Consider the following 16,517-nt stretch of genomic DNA (forward strand, 5'->3'; position numbering starts at 1 on the left):
AACCTAGCCATATTTCTTGTCTCTTTCCCCAGTGGATATTGGCATTATCAATGTGCAGAAAAGTATGTAGTTGATTGCTTATATTACTTTGGGAAAGAAAATTTGTCATTTACAATTTGTTTCTAATTCTACATTCTTAAATGTAAAGAAGAAATTGTTTTGATATTTGTCAGAGTAGTTTCTTATTCTCAGAAATAAAAAGTAAACTACCAGCTTATAGGAAGAAAATACACTGATATTCTGCTTTTAAATGTTGTTTTATTGATGAGACAATCTAAGAGACTGATTGATGCCATTATGTAATAGTTTAAAATAAAAATCAACATTGCCTTAGTTTTCAGAAATAGTTTGCAGTTTTGACACAGATGGAGCACTTTTAGGACCAGGTTTCTTTCTCTACCCTTAAAATCTGGGTCCCTCAAAAATGTCCAGCTATCTAAACATTTTGGACTAAAAATAACTGAAAAAAGATACGAATAATTAACTCCTGGCTGGTTCAAAGGGCTTGATATCAATTATTTCTCAGAAAGTTATTTTAATTAGTTAAGTGCCTAGACTAACCTCCATTAAACTAACCTCTATTATCTCAGCTAATCTTCATAACAATTTTCTTACAACTGATACTGCTTTACCTACTTTACAGATGGGAAATTAGCAGTGAAGTACCTTGCCAGTAGTTCTCACAATCTCTGGTGGAATCAGGCTTAAACCTACATTGGTTTGACCTGCTCCACAGTATGCTGCCTCTCGTGCTTCTTCCAGGCCTGACTCTGGCTCTGACATGGTGGGAGAAGTTTATTCTCTCATAATGAATCTCACTGAACTAAACAGCCCATCAATTTAAGCTACATACTTGTTTGAAATACAGTTAATCTTCATTATTTGTGAATTTTATACTTGAAAATTTGCCTACTTCCTAAAATTGATTAATCCCCAAATCAATACTCGTGGCACTTTAATGGTCTTTCCCGGACATGTGCAGAGTGGCAAAAAATATGAGTCTCCCAATGTGTACATTCCAAGCGGAGATCAAACAAGGCAACAGTCTGCTTTCTTGTTCAGCCCTCATATTGTAAGCAAGCGTCCTTTTTAACCTCTCTCTCGCTCTCTCTCTCTCTCTCTCTTTTTTTTTTTTTTTTTTAGCATACGGCAATTTTTTTTCTTTTTTTCTTTATTTATTATACTTTAAGTTCTAGGGTACATGTACACCTTGTGCAGGTTTGATATGTAGGTATACGTGTGCCATGTTGGTTTGCTGCACCCATCAACTCATCATTTACATTAGGTATTTCTCCTAATGCTATCCCTCCCCTAGTCCCCCACCCCCTGACAGGCCCCAGTATGTGATGTTCCTCACCCTGTGTCCAAGTGATCTCATTGTTTTCAACACCTCTTTAGTGCCACGTTTTTCACATGTTGTGCTTATTGTTGGGGATTTCACACTTTAAAATGGCCCCCAAGTATGGTGGTGGAGTGCTGGCTAGTGTTCCTAAGCACGAGAAGGCTGAGATACGTCTCACCGAGAAAATATATGTGTTAGCTTCATTCAGGCACAAGTTATGATGCTGTTGGCTATGAATTTAATTGTGATTAATTAACAATATATTAAATAACATGTCTTTCAACAGAAACACACATAAACAAAATTATGTAGTGAGCAGTTGTGCAGAGGCTTGCAGAAACTTAACCCTGTGTTTCCCCTAGGAGCAATGGTTCAGTATCTACTAATTTAGTGTTCTCAGAGACTTTATAGAATATAGCTACGAACAGCAAGAATCAATTGCATGTGGCTTCACTGTTCTTTATAATGGCATGTGTATAGAAGTTAACTTATTGCCCTTTCATTAAAGTTTCACCATGGGGTAATTTTGCTGGCTTCACTAAACATTCTTCAGGGATTCACCCAATTTTCAACAACCACTTGACAGGCACGCCTTGGAGATAGTGCAGATTTGGTTCCAGACCACTGCAATAAAGTGGGTATCAGGATACAGTGAGTCACACACATTTCTTTGTTTCCTAGAGCAATAAAAGATATATTTAAGCTATACTGTGGGGTATTAAATGTCCAATAGCCTATATCTAAAAAACTGTACATATCTTAATTAAAAAATACTTTATTGCTAAAAAAATTAACAATCATTGGAGCCTTTGGCGAGAGGTAATGTTCTTGTTAGTGGAGGGCCTCAATGTTGATGTCTGCTGACTGATCAGGGTGGTGGTTACTGAAGGCTGAGATGGCTATGGCAATTTTGTAAGGAAGATAACAGTGACATTTGCCACATCGATGGATTCTTCCTCTCATGAAAGATTTCTCTGTAGCATGAGATGCTATTTCACAGTGTTTTACTCACAATAGAATTTCCTTCAAAATTGAAGTCAATACTCTCAAAACTTGTCACTGCTTTATCAACTAAGTTTATTTAATAGTCTACATCTTTGTTGTCATTCAACAATGTTTATGGAATCTTCACCAGGAATAGATTCCATCTCAAGAAACAACTTTCTTTGCTCATCTATAAGAAGCAACTCCACATCCATTCGAGTCTGATCATGAGATTGCAGCAATTCAGTCACATCGTCAGGTTCCACTTCTAATTGGAGTTCTCTTGTCATTTCTACCACATCCGCAGTTAACTTTCTTCATCTAAGTTTTGAACCCCTCAAAGCCTTCCATGAGAGTTGGAATCAACTTTTTTCCAAACTCCTGTTAATTTTGACATTTTGACCTCCTCTCATGAATTATGAATATTCTTAATGGCATCTAAAATGATGCCATTCTAGTGAATCCTTTCCAAAAGGTTTTTAATTTATTTTGCTCACATCCACCAGAGGAATCACTGTCTATGGCAGCTATACCCTACAAAACATCAGAATTGAAAGTTGAAGTTATTTCTTAATCTATGGGCTGCAGAATGTACATTGTGTTAGCAGGCATGAAAACAATATTAAACCCCTTGTATATCTCTGTTGGAGCTCTCGAGCCACCAGGGACATGGTGGAGCAGTACCTTTTTAAAAGGAATATTTTTTCAAAGCGGTATGTCTTAGCAGTGGGCTTCAGTGAACCGTGCTGTATATTCAGTAAACCATGTATATTCAATAAACCATGCTGTAAACAGTGTGCTATAATGCACGCTTTGTTGTTTCACTTATAGAGCACAGAAACAGGGTCTTTCTCTGTTGGCCAGGCTGGAGTGCAGTGGCGCAATCATGGCTCACTGCAGCCTCTACTTCCCAGGCTTGAGTGATACCCCTACCTCAGTCTCCCAAGTAACTAAGACTATAGGCTCATGTCACCATGCCCAACTCATTTTTTTATTTTTTGTAGAGATGGAGTCTCACTATGTTGCTCAGTCTTTTCTCAAACTCCTGGGCTCAAGCAATCCTCCCCTTCAGTCTCCCAAAATTCTGGGATTATAGGCATGAGTCACTGTGCCCAGTCAGATTTAGCATAAATCTTAAGGCCTTAGAGATTTTTGGGAATAAAAATGAGCATTGGTTTCAGCTTAAACTCACCAGTTGCATCAACCCCTAACAAGAGAGTCATTCTGTCATTTGAAGCTTTGAAGCCAAGCATGGCTCTAGCTATGAAAAGTCCTAAATGGCATCTTCTTCCAAATAAGGCTGTTTCATTTACATTGAAAATGTATTGTTTAGTGTAGCCACCTTCATCAGTTACCTTAGCTAGAGATTCTGAATAACTTGCTGCAGCTTCCACATCAGCAGTTTCTGCTTCATGTTGACTTTTATGTTGTGGAGATGACTTCTTTCCTTCAAACCTCATGAATCAACCTCTGCTAGCTTTCACCTTTTCATCTGCAACTTCCTTACCTCTCTCTGCCTTCATAGAATTAAGGAAAGTTAGAGCCTTGCTCTGTATTAGGTTTTGGCTTAAAGGAATGTTGTGCCTGGTTTGATCTTCTATCCAGACCACTAAAACTTTCTTCAAAGCAGCAATAAGGCTGTTTAACTTTTTTATCATTCTCGTGTTCAAAGGAATAGCACTTTTCCTTCAAGAACTTTTCCTTTACATTCACAACTTGGCTGTTTCGTGCAAGAGGCCTAGTTTTCAACCTTGCTCATCTTTTGGCATGCATTCCCCATTAAGCCTAATCATTTTTAGCTTTTGATTTAAAGTGAGAGATGTAAAACTCTGACTTTACTTAAACATTTCAAGGCTCTTATAGGGTTATTAATTGGCTTAATTTCAGTATTTTTGTGTCTGAAAAAATAGGAAGGCCCAAGGAAAGGGAAAGGGAAAGCGGAATGACTGGTTGGTGCAGCAATCAGAACATACACAACACTTACGAATTAAGTTTGCTGTCTTGTATGGGCGTGCTTCATGCTGCCGCAAAACAGTTACAGTAGTAACATCAAAGATTACGGATCACAGATCACCGTAACAGATATAATACTACTACTAATAAAATTTTAAATATTATAAGAATTACCAAAATGTGACACAGGGATAGTAGGCATGCTATTGAAAAAAAATGGCACTGATAGACTTGCAAGGTTGCCACAAACCTTCAATTTGTAAAAATCACAGTATCAGCAAAGTACAATAAAGCGAAGTGCAACAAAAGGGGATATGTCTGTATTAATTTCCTGTTGCTGCTGTAACTAATTACCAAAAACCATGACTTAAAACACACAAATATATTAATATACAGTTCTGGAGTTCAGAAACCTCAAAGGGATTTTACAGGGATAAAATCAAGTTGTCAGGATTGCCTTTCTTCTGCAGACTCTAGGGGAGAAACCTTTCCTTGCCTTTTCTAGCTTAAATAGAGGTAACCTGAATTCTTTGGCTCACAGCCTCACATCACTCCATGCTTCCATCATCACATCTTCTCCTGCCTTACTCTTCCCAATATAAGGACTTTCATGATTGACTCTTTGTGACTGAGAATGTCAGCTTCTAGTCCTGTCAGTTACTTGGTCCCCAGCTTAAGTTCACTTGAGTATATTACTGTTATCAAGCAAAAGACATTTTTCTTTTCATGTTGGCAGAATTGCTGATTAAATTCACCTTTGTGGGTAGCACAGTGCTCTTGTGCATACGATGCTTTCACTGTTGTCTCATTATTGTTTTTGGATTCCCGTTTCTAGTCCCCAGAGCCAAGGAAAATCATTTGTATGTCCAGAGAAGACTTTACACAGAAGATGACAGAGATTGTTGGTTGGGGCACGAAGGAAGAATACGGGGAGCTCTTTGACAAAGTGGATGTGGCCCAAGACGGCTTCATTAATTGGGACAAGCTGACTTCCTTTATACTGCTAGAGCTTAACAAGCAAGATGAACGAGCAAAGGCAACTGTGGTGCCCCAGTGGAAGGACCTGGAATTCCTCCCAGTAAAACACAAGGACAACATTCAAAAAGTAATTTTCTTAAAAAGTTCAAGTCATTATCTGACGATTAGTAAAGAAGGTTTATTAGCAATCTGGGGAGAGAATTTAAAGCTGCAAGAAACATTCCCCATCACTTCAGATGCCACCAAGCTCAAACACCTGTGGGTGACAAGCCTGGTTTCTCTGGAAAATGTAAACAAGGTACAGACTCTTTATAAAAAAATTACTGTTTGTAAAAGAGGAAAAAGTTATGGGGTGGGACTCCTGGCTAGCAGTAACAGAAAGCTATATTACTCTTGGTAGCTTTCTCCTGACCTGGAGGGAGAACAGGTAGTGCCAACAGAACTACAGGATTTCCCAAGCTGTTCTCTTGGGTGCCTTGTAATGACACTGTGGCTGATGGCTCAGATTCCTGGCTCTGTCTTCAATGAGGCCATGCTTCATTATTAGCTTATAAGAACTTTACTCCTGTATAGTTTACAGCAGGATCATGGATCTATATGTAGAACTGAGAGGCTATTACTGTGCATGGCAGGATTCAGTGCAATTAAGGAGAACTGCTTATCTAATTCTGATCACTGTACTAGTCAGTGTCTTCATTCTAATAGATAGGGCCTACTGGGTCTAAACATCTTCATATACCTATACTTCTTTTTTTTTTTTTTTTTTTTTTTTTTGAGACAGAGTCTTGCTTAGTCGCCCAGGCTGGAGTGCAGTGGCGCGATCTCGGCTCACTGCAAGCTCCGCCTCCCAGGTTCACGCCATTCTCCTGCCTCAGCCTCCCGAGTAGCTGGGACTACAGGCGCCCGCCGCCTCGCTCGGCTAACTTTTTGCATTTTTAGTAGAGACAGAGTTTCACCGTGTTAGCCAGGATGGTCTCGATCTCCTGACCTCGGGATCCGCCCGCCTCGGCCTCCCAAAGTGCTGGGATTACAGGCGTGAGCCACCGCGCCCGGCCTAAACATCTTCATATACCTATACTTCTCAGAAAGATAACATACTGTGAGTAAAATAATTTTGACATGGAAGGTTGGATCTTGAAGAATCCACGTTAATATTTTATATTAAGCAGAAGGTAGATTTTACTATGAAAATTTTCAAGTGCATGCACAAGCAGAGAGAGTAGTATTAGAAACCTGATGTACTCAGTATTCACTCAATAATTTTCAATTCACAGCTAATCTTGTTTCATCTATACCTCCCCCTTAAGATCCAAAACATCATATTATTTCATCTGTAAATATTTCTGTATTTCTAAAAGATGTCTCTATTTTAGCATAGCCAAAATACCGCTATCACACTTAATATCCATAGCAATATTTTCTTAATATCATGAAATATCCAGTCATGTACATATTTTCCTGATTGTCTTATTAATAGTTTGTTTCAATGAAGATCTGAATAAGGTCCAAATATTGTGAATGGTTAATATGTCTCTTTTGATACACATGCTTTTCCTTTTTCCCGCTTTTTTTTTTTTTGCAAATTTTGGCTGTTGCTGTTGATGTTTTTGTTAAAGAAACCAAGGTTTGTCCTTTAGAATTTTCCACAGTCTGGATTTCACAGATTGTGTCTACATGGTGTTGTTTAATATGTCCAGCCATTCCGTGATTTTTCTAGTGAATTGGTAGTCAAGTGTAAAGCCTTGTGTAGTTTTGGAGTGGTTAGTTTGTTTAGAACAGATGGCTATGTGTTCTTCAGCCAGTAGGTATTAAATACCTGGTTCTTGCTCTTCTTGAGATGTTAGCAGTTATTGCTGACTATTCCTAAATCCATGAATTTTTTTAGGGGTCAGAAGATGATATTCTAATTTCACAATTTCCTTTTCCTTTAAGCTAGAATACCTTATAAAAAAGAAATAATCCCATTAATTGTTTAGTCATCATGTGGTACAAATTAAAGGCAGAATAAATGCCTAATTTTTCACGTTTTTTGCCAGTTTTCAAAATAATGAGCTGGTTTTCTAATATTGTCTAAAAATAAACAATGAGTACTATTATTATTATTATCAGTATAATTGAAAAATCATGGGTTTAAAATTTTTGATTTGTTTCAATCTACTGAGTTGTTATCCCATACCAGAAATTGCACCCTCTTTAGAGAGTGGGAACAATGCAGGTTGGCTTCTGAGTCTTTTTATAATCCTGACAGCACTTGAAAGCTTCTTTGTTTCCTGGTATGACAAAATGTTCTAGAATCATCTTGTATATTTCCTATGCCAGACCTAAAATCAGCATTTCTCCAAAAAGGCAAGTTATTTTTAGTGGGAAAATGTATGCTCTATTGTTTGGAACCATAAATCATTCTCATCCTCAGTAGCTTCCTATGCCCTTATCTATTCATCCTCTCAAAATCACCATGGAGTAGTTATTATTCCCACTTCACAAATGAGAGACTGAGCAAAGAGAAGTTGTATAATTTACCCTCAGTCATAAAGGATGTAATCAGGGTTGCCAAGACTTGTAAACTGAGGCAGGCCAACTTTAGACCTGGGCTTCAGTCTTTGCTGCCTCCATAGTGGCTGCTGACATGAGATCCAATTCCTTTTTGCTAAGTATCTAGTGCTAATATTTAACTTGTATGAATTAAAAGATATAGCCCAGATGATTTTTTTATATCTGTGTGCAGTGTGCTGTTATTATTATATGATATTTCTGTTGCACTGTATCTTCTTTTCAGCACTGAACTAAAATCTTAGTCTTTCTTTTGTGCTTACTCAATATAGAATCTTAAAGAATGTTGCTTTTATTCTTTTTGAAACAGATTTATTGAAATATAATTATACAAAATACACTGCACATATGAAAGTGTCCCAAGTTGATAGATTTTAACACATACATGACCTGTGAAAAAATCAACAGTATGAAGAAGACAATGAACATATTAATCACCCTCAGAAATTTCCTTGCAGTGTTTTGTAAGTTCCCCCATCCCTTTTTTGTTAAGCAAGCACTGATCTGCTTTCGGTCACTATAGATTAATTTGGATTTTCTAGAGTTTTGTATAATTGGCACCATACTGTGTGTACTCCTTTTTTTCTTTTTCTTTCTTTCTTTTTTTTTTTTTTAACATGGCATAACTATTTTGAGAATTATCCATGTTTTGAGGTATACTACTAGTTTTTATTGCTCTGCAGCATTCCATTTTGTGGATATGGCCTCACAAACATTTGGTATGATCAGTTATTTTCTCTCTCAATTTTAGCCATTTTAAAAGGCCTGCATTTAGATCTTATTATGGCTTTAATTCATATTTACCTAGTGACTAATGATGTTAAGCATATTTTCACATGCTGGTTTGCTACCTGTACATCTTCTTTTGTAAAATGTCTATCCAAATCTTTTCCAATTTTTTATTAAGGTTGTTATCTTATTATTGAGTTTTGAGAGTTTTTATATATTCTGGGTAGATAGATTTATCAGATGGATACTTTGCAAAACCTGCATCTCAGTTTTTACATTCTCTTAACATTGCCTTTGGTAATTTCATTTTTAGATTGTTCATTGTATAGAAATACAATAGATTTTTCAAAAATGATAATATATTCTGCATCTTTCTGAAGTCATGTGTTAGTTCTGTAGTGTTTTTGAGCATTTCTAAAATTTCCTATATATAATATCATGTTATCTCCAAATAGATATAGAGATCTAGTTTAACTTCCTCCTAATCAATTTTTAAAATTGATATTTTAAAATTTCATTTTCTTGCTTAATTTATCTGGCTAGAAACTCCATACCATATTAAATAGAAGTGGTGAGAGTGAACATCCTTGTCTTGTTTCTGATCTCATGGGGAATATATGTATTTTTTCACCAATATGTGTGATGTCAGCTGTAGGATTTTTGTTGTTGTTGTTGTTGTTGTATATGCTGTTTATGAGGTTGAAGAAATTCTCTTCTATTCCTGGTTTATTGAGTGTTTTTATCATGAAAATGTGTTGGATTTTGTCAAATGCATTGTTTGCATCTACTGAGATTACTATATAGCTTTTGTATTTTATTCTATTAATATGATGTATTACACTGATTAATTTTTGCATGTTAAACAAACCTTGTTTTCCTGGGATAAATATTACTTTGCTATGATGTGTAAACTTTTTTGTATGTTGCTAAATTCTCTTTGCTAGTATTTAGTTCAGTATACATTTTACATTTATATTAAGAGGTGCAGATCTGCAGTTTTCTATTCTTGTGATGTCTTTCTCTGGTTTCAGTATTAGGGTAATCCTGGCCTGATGAAATGATTTGGGAGGTGTTACCTTCGCTGTAATTTTTTGGAAGAGTTTGAGAAGTATTGGTATTATTTTCCTTAAAACGTTTGGTAGAATTTATCAGTGAAGCCATCTAGTTGAGGATTTTCTTTGTGACACTTTTTTTGACTATTAATTTAATCTTTCATTCATCATAGTTCTGTTGATATTTTCTGTCTTATTGAGTTGGTTTACATAGTTTTTGTTTCCTGAAATTTATGCATTTCATAAATGTTAACTAATTTCTTGGTATATAATAATTTTATTATCTTACTAATACTTTTTTATTTCTGCAATGTCGATGGTACTGTCCACTCTTTTATTTCTGATTTTAATAATTTATATCATCTCTTTTTTTCTTTCTTTCTTTCTTTTTTTTTTTTTTGTTTTTTGAGACGGAGTCTCACGCTATCTCCCAGGCTGGAGTACAGTGGCACTATCTCGGCTCACTGCAAGCTCTGCCTCCCAGAGTCACGTCATTCTCCTGCCTCAACCTCCTGAGCAGCTGGGACTACAGGCACCCGCCACCATGCGTGGCTAATTTTTTGTGTTTTTAGTAGAGATGGGGTTTCACCGTCTTAGCCAGGATGGTCTCGATCTCCTGACCTCGTGATCCACCCGTCTCGGCCTCCCAAAGTGCTGAGATTACAGGCGTGAGTCATCGCGCCTGGCCTATCATCTCTTTTTTTCTTGGTTAGTCTAGCTAAAGTTTTGCCAATTTTGTTTATCTTTTCAAAGAACTAATTTGATTTCGTTGTTTTTCTCTATTGCTTTTTCATTCTCTATTTGCTTTATTTCTGTACTAATTTTAGTTTTTTCTTCCTTCTGCTGGCTTTAGATTTAGGTTGCTCTTCTTTTTCTGGTTTCTTAAGATGGAAAGTTAGGTTATTGATTTCAGATTTTTTTTAGATTGATGTTTGTAAATATAAATTTTACTGTAGACATTGCTTTTACTCTATTCCATAACTTTTTTGTATGTTGTGTTTTTGTTTTCATTCATCTGAGTGTATTTTTTTTCATGTCTTTTGTGATTTCTTCTTTGACCCATTGGTTACTTAGAAGTGTGTTGTTTTATTTCCACGTAGCTGTGAATTTCCCAAATTTTGTTTGGTTGAATGATACTTCTAATTTCATTCCATTGTGTTTGGAGAATATAATTTATATAATTTCTAATCTTTTAAATTTATTGAGATTTGCTTTATCACCTAATATATGGTTTACCCTGGAGAATGTGCCATGTGCACTTGAGAAGAAATGCATCCTGCTGAGGTTGGAATGGAGTGTTCTTTAGACATACCTGAGATCTAGTTGGTTTATAGTGTTTGTCAAGTCTTCATTTTCTTACCGAAATTCAGTTCAGTTGTTCTATCTGTTATTGAAAGTAGAGTATTGAAATCTCCAACTGTTATTGTTGAAATGCCTACTCTGTCTTCAATAATTTTAATTTTCACTTCATGTGTTATGGGGCTATACTGTTAGAAAAATGGCAGATGTAAATCTTACCTTTTCAGTAATTATATCAATGGACTAACCACTCCAATTAAAGGGCAAAGATTGGCAGAATGGTGATTTTAATAATTTATGCATGTTTCTTAAAATTCTCTATTTGATGAGACATCATTCTCGTTTATTTCTCTCTCTCTCTCTTTCTTTCCTTCTTTCTTTCTTTCTTTTTTAAAGATAGGAGTCTCGCTATGTTGCCCAGGCTGTTCTTGAACTCCTGGCCTCAAGCAATCCTCCTGTGTTGGCCTCTCAAGGTGGTAAGATTACAGACATGAGCCATCACACCCAGCCACATACTTTCCTTTACTTCTTTAGACCTTGTTTTCTTTAGTTGTTTGAATATATATATATGTGTGTGTGTGCGTGTGTGTGTGTATGTGTGTGTGTATATATATATATGTTGAATTGAAGTCTTTTTCTAGTAAATCCAATGTGTGAATCTTCACAGGGACATTTTCTATTGACTTATTTTTATGTTGTTAAATATTTTCCCCTTTCTCATATAGCCTTTAGGGTTTTCTCTGACTTCGGATAAAGCTACTTATAGAGTCTGTATCAAATGATTTCCATGAAAGTCTCTATTTGCATCATAAAACATGGTTTGTAAAGTTTCTGGTATGACTGTATAATGCCATATCTTTGTGCCTTAGTCTCTCCTATATGATTAGAGGTCTAGTCTCCCATGGATGGGGATGTTGGTGAGCGTGTGGAATAGGGATAGGAAATAAAGCATGTTCAAATGCCTCTAATAGGAAAAGTTTCTTCTTGGCTAGATTCCACAGTTAGGATAAAGTACATTTGTGCCACTGTTCTTTGCTTCTGTAATACTGTTAAGGATCCTCAGAGAACAAAGTCTGATTTGGCAATTAGAGTGGCATGTCTGCTTTGCATATTAATTTTGCTAAATCCATCAGAATTACTTTCTGATTTTCTACTCTGCTACTTTAGATAGCAGTGGCTTTTACAAGTAAAGAGATTTGTTTCTATGATCTGCTGTCCAAAGAAGAATTTGCTTGCCAGTACAAACTCCAGGGCCTGAAAGGAACACCAATTTGCATGGATTATTGGTATGATCCTCTTGATGCCAATGAATCAATTCTTTCTTTTGGGGACATAACTGGAAAGGTAAGTGAGGGTAGATTAAGATTGAATACTATGGATTTAATCATCAAACTGTAGTTTAAAATAGAAGTTAAAATGCAATGAGTGTGACCTCCAAATTTAATTACATTATGGCTTATATGCACATTGGACATGGAAGAGATGGATTAGGTCACAGTTTGTCTTCTTGCTTACAAAAACAAATCTTAATTGTGTGTGTGGGTTTGTTTGTTTTTTGGTCTGTCTATAGTCTCACTTTTCTCATTTAGAAAAAAAGATCTTCCTAACCTTTTTCACCATAGGATGCTTAATTTATTAGATCCCAATATGAATAAATGTTTAATATTAAATGATTACATTTATTCCTCAAAATGCTTTCAAATTTATTGTTCTGGTTTTCCTACATAGAGTATTGGGTTTCTCAGTACCAATTTCCTAGTGAGTGCCCATTGCCTGTATCATATAACAAAAGGATTAGAGATGGCAGCTCTGAAACCTAGATATTGGATACAAATATTTCTGTCTTCCTATCAAATTTCACCCGACCTATGAAAAATTATTACTTACTGAATGAAACTAGAATATATCTGTGACCTCTGAAGTAGGCTAATTTAAACAATTTCCTTTTGTAATTGTGAAAGGTTTTCATTCTTACTATTTTAACGACGAATGTGTCTTAAAAACAAGTAAAAGACTGCCCTTTAGTAATTGTGTCACCAAACTAATAATTGTTCTGTTTTTTAGTATAACAGCCTGCATCCTTTAAATAGTATTGAAGAAATTCTTATTAAATTAAGAGCTATTCCTTATTAAACTAAAATAACATAGAATCTTCTTGCAACAATTATCCTGTCCATGACTGTTGTTCTTTCAATGTCTCCATCAAGGTTCAAGCAATTGCTTTCACAGCAGCCTTGATTTCCCTGTTTGAACGGCCTGCTAGTGTATGTGAAGATGGAGAAGCCACCATGACCATTAACTGGGCAGAGCTGCTCTCTGGATGTCACAAATGTTGCCACATATTAGAGCATAAACTTCATCAAGGAGACTGGGTCAGGCAAGGTATTGAATTTGAACAGTAATGAAAGTAAATGGTCACCTCTGACTTATACATTTATATTATTTGATGAAAATGCTTCACACAAAACGTTTAAGTCTAGAAACCAATAACTTGTTCTCTGGAGGTTGTGGCCTGCACTCTGCTATCCCTTGAATGCTGGCAGGGATTCTTTCTTTTTTTTTTCCTTCTGAATTTATGCCTCATACAATTAATTCAGGTGACCAATGTGCTCAAGAAATCTTAAGAGAAAGGAAAACATTGTCGTAGAATTCATTTAGCTTCAACTCAACTCTGATCCTAGCTAATCTCATCTAGTTACATTCAGGGCTGTTTAATAAAAGAAATTAACAAGTTCCCTCAAGAACATTCCTTTGTTTTCTTTATGTTCTCATGGGAAGCATATTAGTTTGACTGCCTTTAAAATTGAATCGTCTTAATTTTCTTTTTTTGATGTAATGACCGAATTTCTCTAATCTAGAGTACTTAAGTGGCGGTTCTTTGTGTAATAAGACTATGTTATAAAATCGGTGTCTATAGAAAACCAGAACTTTCTTAAAACCTAGTCACCAATGAATTAGTTTCATAAAATATCTTAATTTTATCTGATGGCTCAAGATTCAAATGTGCAATATCTGCACTAATATTTCTTTGTTTAAATACTAAGGAGTATGATAATTTTCTCACTTCTAAATTGCTGCATTAAAGAATGTCCACTGAAAAGAATGAAAATTAACAATCTCATTGACTTCAATGAAATTTGATGAGATTAATGTTATTGATCTATTCCTAATATAGTTTGAAGAAGAGACAGTCAACATGGATCCAACTGTTGGCTTTTATGGTAATTTCACCCTCTTTGGGTTTCAGAAGGTTGAAACTAATTCTTTAATGTATACCCACAGTAATAATTTCCTATGTGAGGAACTATGTGCTCTGCATTTTTTTATTTTATATAAATCATACCATGCCTTTAGTACCTTCTATACATTTTTAAATTCTGGCATGAAATTAATTGCAGGAAAAACAAAAGATGACAGTTTTTGGTCATCTACTAAGTGTGACAGGCAGAAAATTACGTGTTAAGTTTTCATAACATGAAAATGAGAATCAGAGTTTTAAAAATATCCATTCTGGATATTTCAACTTCTTCTGGAAAACATTATATTTTTTTATTTGTATTCATATTCATTTGTTCTTTAGATACATATGCCAAAGACTAGATTATAATAATAAAGTGATAGTTCTTGAAATTTACTCCCAGTAGGTTCTCTGAAATTTAATGTATTATTTGAGTCAATAATCTTAAATTAATATGAGTAAATACAGAGAAGCCTATAGAAAGCTGTCTTAGAAAGGGTTGGAGAGATAACAAGTAAGGCTCTTAAATTGTGATTGTCTTTTCCGATGATGCATTATATCTATATACTCTCACGTTTAGGAAGAGAATGGGAAAGCTCTCACTGCAGACTCTGCCTCAATTTTATTTAAGGTTCTCAAAAAATCAACCATACCAATGAAGTAACCTATCAGTGAGCATTTGTCTCTTAAGTTATAGGACAAGGATTGTTCTCTAGGTCAATGCTGATTTGCTACTTATCATGTGTCCATCATAGCATTCTGATCTTTGATTCCCTCCTCTACAGACAAACGAACATGGGAATTTAGTTTAGTATTAGCAGTGGAGATTCACATTTATGACCTAAGGAATCCAATTTCACAGTCTGGCGTCAAATCACTGCAAAGTAGGAATTGGCTACAGAGAAGTTTTATGTATATATAAAGAACTATGTATGTAATACAAATTAGATATATATATACACATACATATATAGTTAAGAATCTTTGCTATCTTATTCATATTACATATTTCTCAGTTCTTTGATTAAAAATTCATTATAATCAAGTAGATAATTTTTGGGACAACAACAGGAATACACACAAACACATTTACTTTAAACAGTTTATTTGAATTATGGACTGGAGTGTCAATCAACAATTATTTATTTATCTTTTATGTGTCTTAAAACGGTCTTAGGAATTTGAGACTATAGAAGAAAGATTAATTATAGACTCAACCCTCAGAAAACTTAATAACTGAAAGAAATAGAAACTAATACAAGTCACCTTATTAGAACATTGTTCAGTGGTACTGAAAATTAACTACTAAACCTTATAAACGAGATTTTGACTCCTAGAGTAGTTCTTAAGCCTGAAAAGCCGTAAGAAAAAGCCTTAAGGATTAGTGGTGGTACTTGAAGGATGGATGAGGGAGAGAAAAAGAGAACATGGGCAACATGAGCAAAAGTAGGCAAGCAGACACAATGACAGAAGGAGAGGTAGACATGAATAGATCAGACACTGAATATTAGGGAAATAGAAACAAATAGGTCATATGGGAACATAATGTTGGAAGATATGGGCCGTGAAACATTGAAGGCTTTTGAGGAAACTTGGACAGACCCAATGCAGACAGCATTTAGGAAAAGTTTACTTGGTAGTTTGTTCAGCATGGATTGGAGGAGAAAGAAACTGCAATCAGACTGGCTAGTTAGAAGGTTTTTGATCATTAGAAAATGGAAATGATAAAGAAAGGACAGAAACAGGCAGCTCTCTGAAGCAACCATCTTCAGGATTTGAGGTCTAAAAATGTGGAATGATAAACCATCTTAGGATGTCTTATAGAACTTTCCACTTCTAGCTAGGGAATTTTTTATTTGAAGATTACAGATCCCTACCTGGCCCAATGCACAGACTCTTCACAGCTCATCTTCTCCTCCTCCGGAGGATTCTTCATTCTGAGATACCCCAGATTCTGCAACCAAAGACGAGTATTTCTTTTAAAAAATGTTTTTGAAGTTTCTTTTGTTTATTTGTTTGAGATGGACTCTCACTCACTGTGTCGCCCAGGCTGGAGTTCAGTGGTCCGATCTCGGCTCACTGCAATCTCTGCCTACCAGGTTCAGCGATTCTCATGCCTCAGCCTCCCGAGTAGCTGGGATTACAGGCACATGCCATCACGCCCGGCTAATTTTTATATTTTTCGTAGAGACTGGGTTTCACTGTGTTGACCAGGCTGGTATCGAACTCCTGACCTCAAGTAATCCGCCCATCTGGGCCTCCCAAAGTGCTGGGATTATAGGTGTCAGCCACTATGTCTGGCCTACCACAGAAGAGTCTTTCTTGCCAATGTTTTTCCTGAAACGTCCTTTATTTTTTGCCACTTCACCTTACATCAAACTCTTTATTTTGC

The 16,517-nt window shown here is 35.7% G+C and overlaps 1 protein-coding gene across 5 annotated transcripts in view; it reads left to right on the forward strand.

Moving 5' to 3' along the window:
* Window positions 1–16,517, forward strand: part of WDR49 (WD repeat domain 49) — a 194,064-nt gene that overhangs the window by 26,299 nt on the left and 151,248 nt on the right. For all 5 annotated transcript variants that reach the window (XM_031663599.1, XM_031663600.1, XM_031663598.1 and 2 more), the window contains exons 3-5: window positions 5,115–5,555; window positions 12,055–12,231; window positions 13,095–13,269. In XM_031663599.1, the coding sequence (XP_031519459.1) occupies window positions 5,115–5,555; window positions 12,055–12,231; window positions 13,095–13,269 (793 nt within the window). The remainder of the gene's footprint in view (window positions 1–5,114; window positions 5,556–12,054; window positions 12,232–13,094; window positions 13,270–16,517) is intronic.

Source organism: Papio anubis, chromosome 2 (assembly GCF_008728515.1).
Source record: "Papio anubis isolate 15944 chromosome 2, Panubis1.0, whole genome shotgun sequence".
NCBI classification, from domain to species: domain Eukaryota; kingdom Metazoa; phylum Chordata; class Mammalia; order Primates; family Cercopithecidae; genus Papio; species Papio anubis.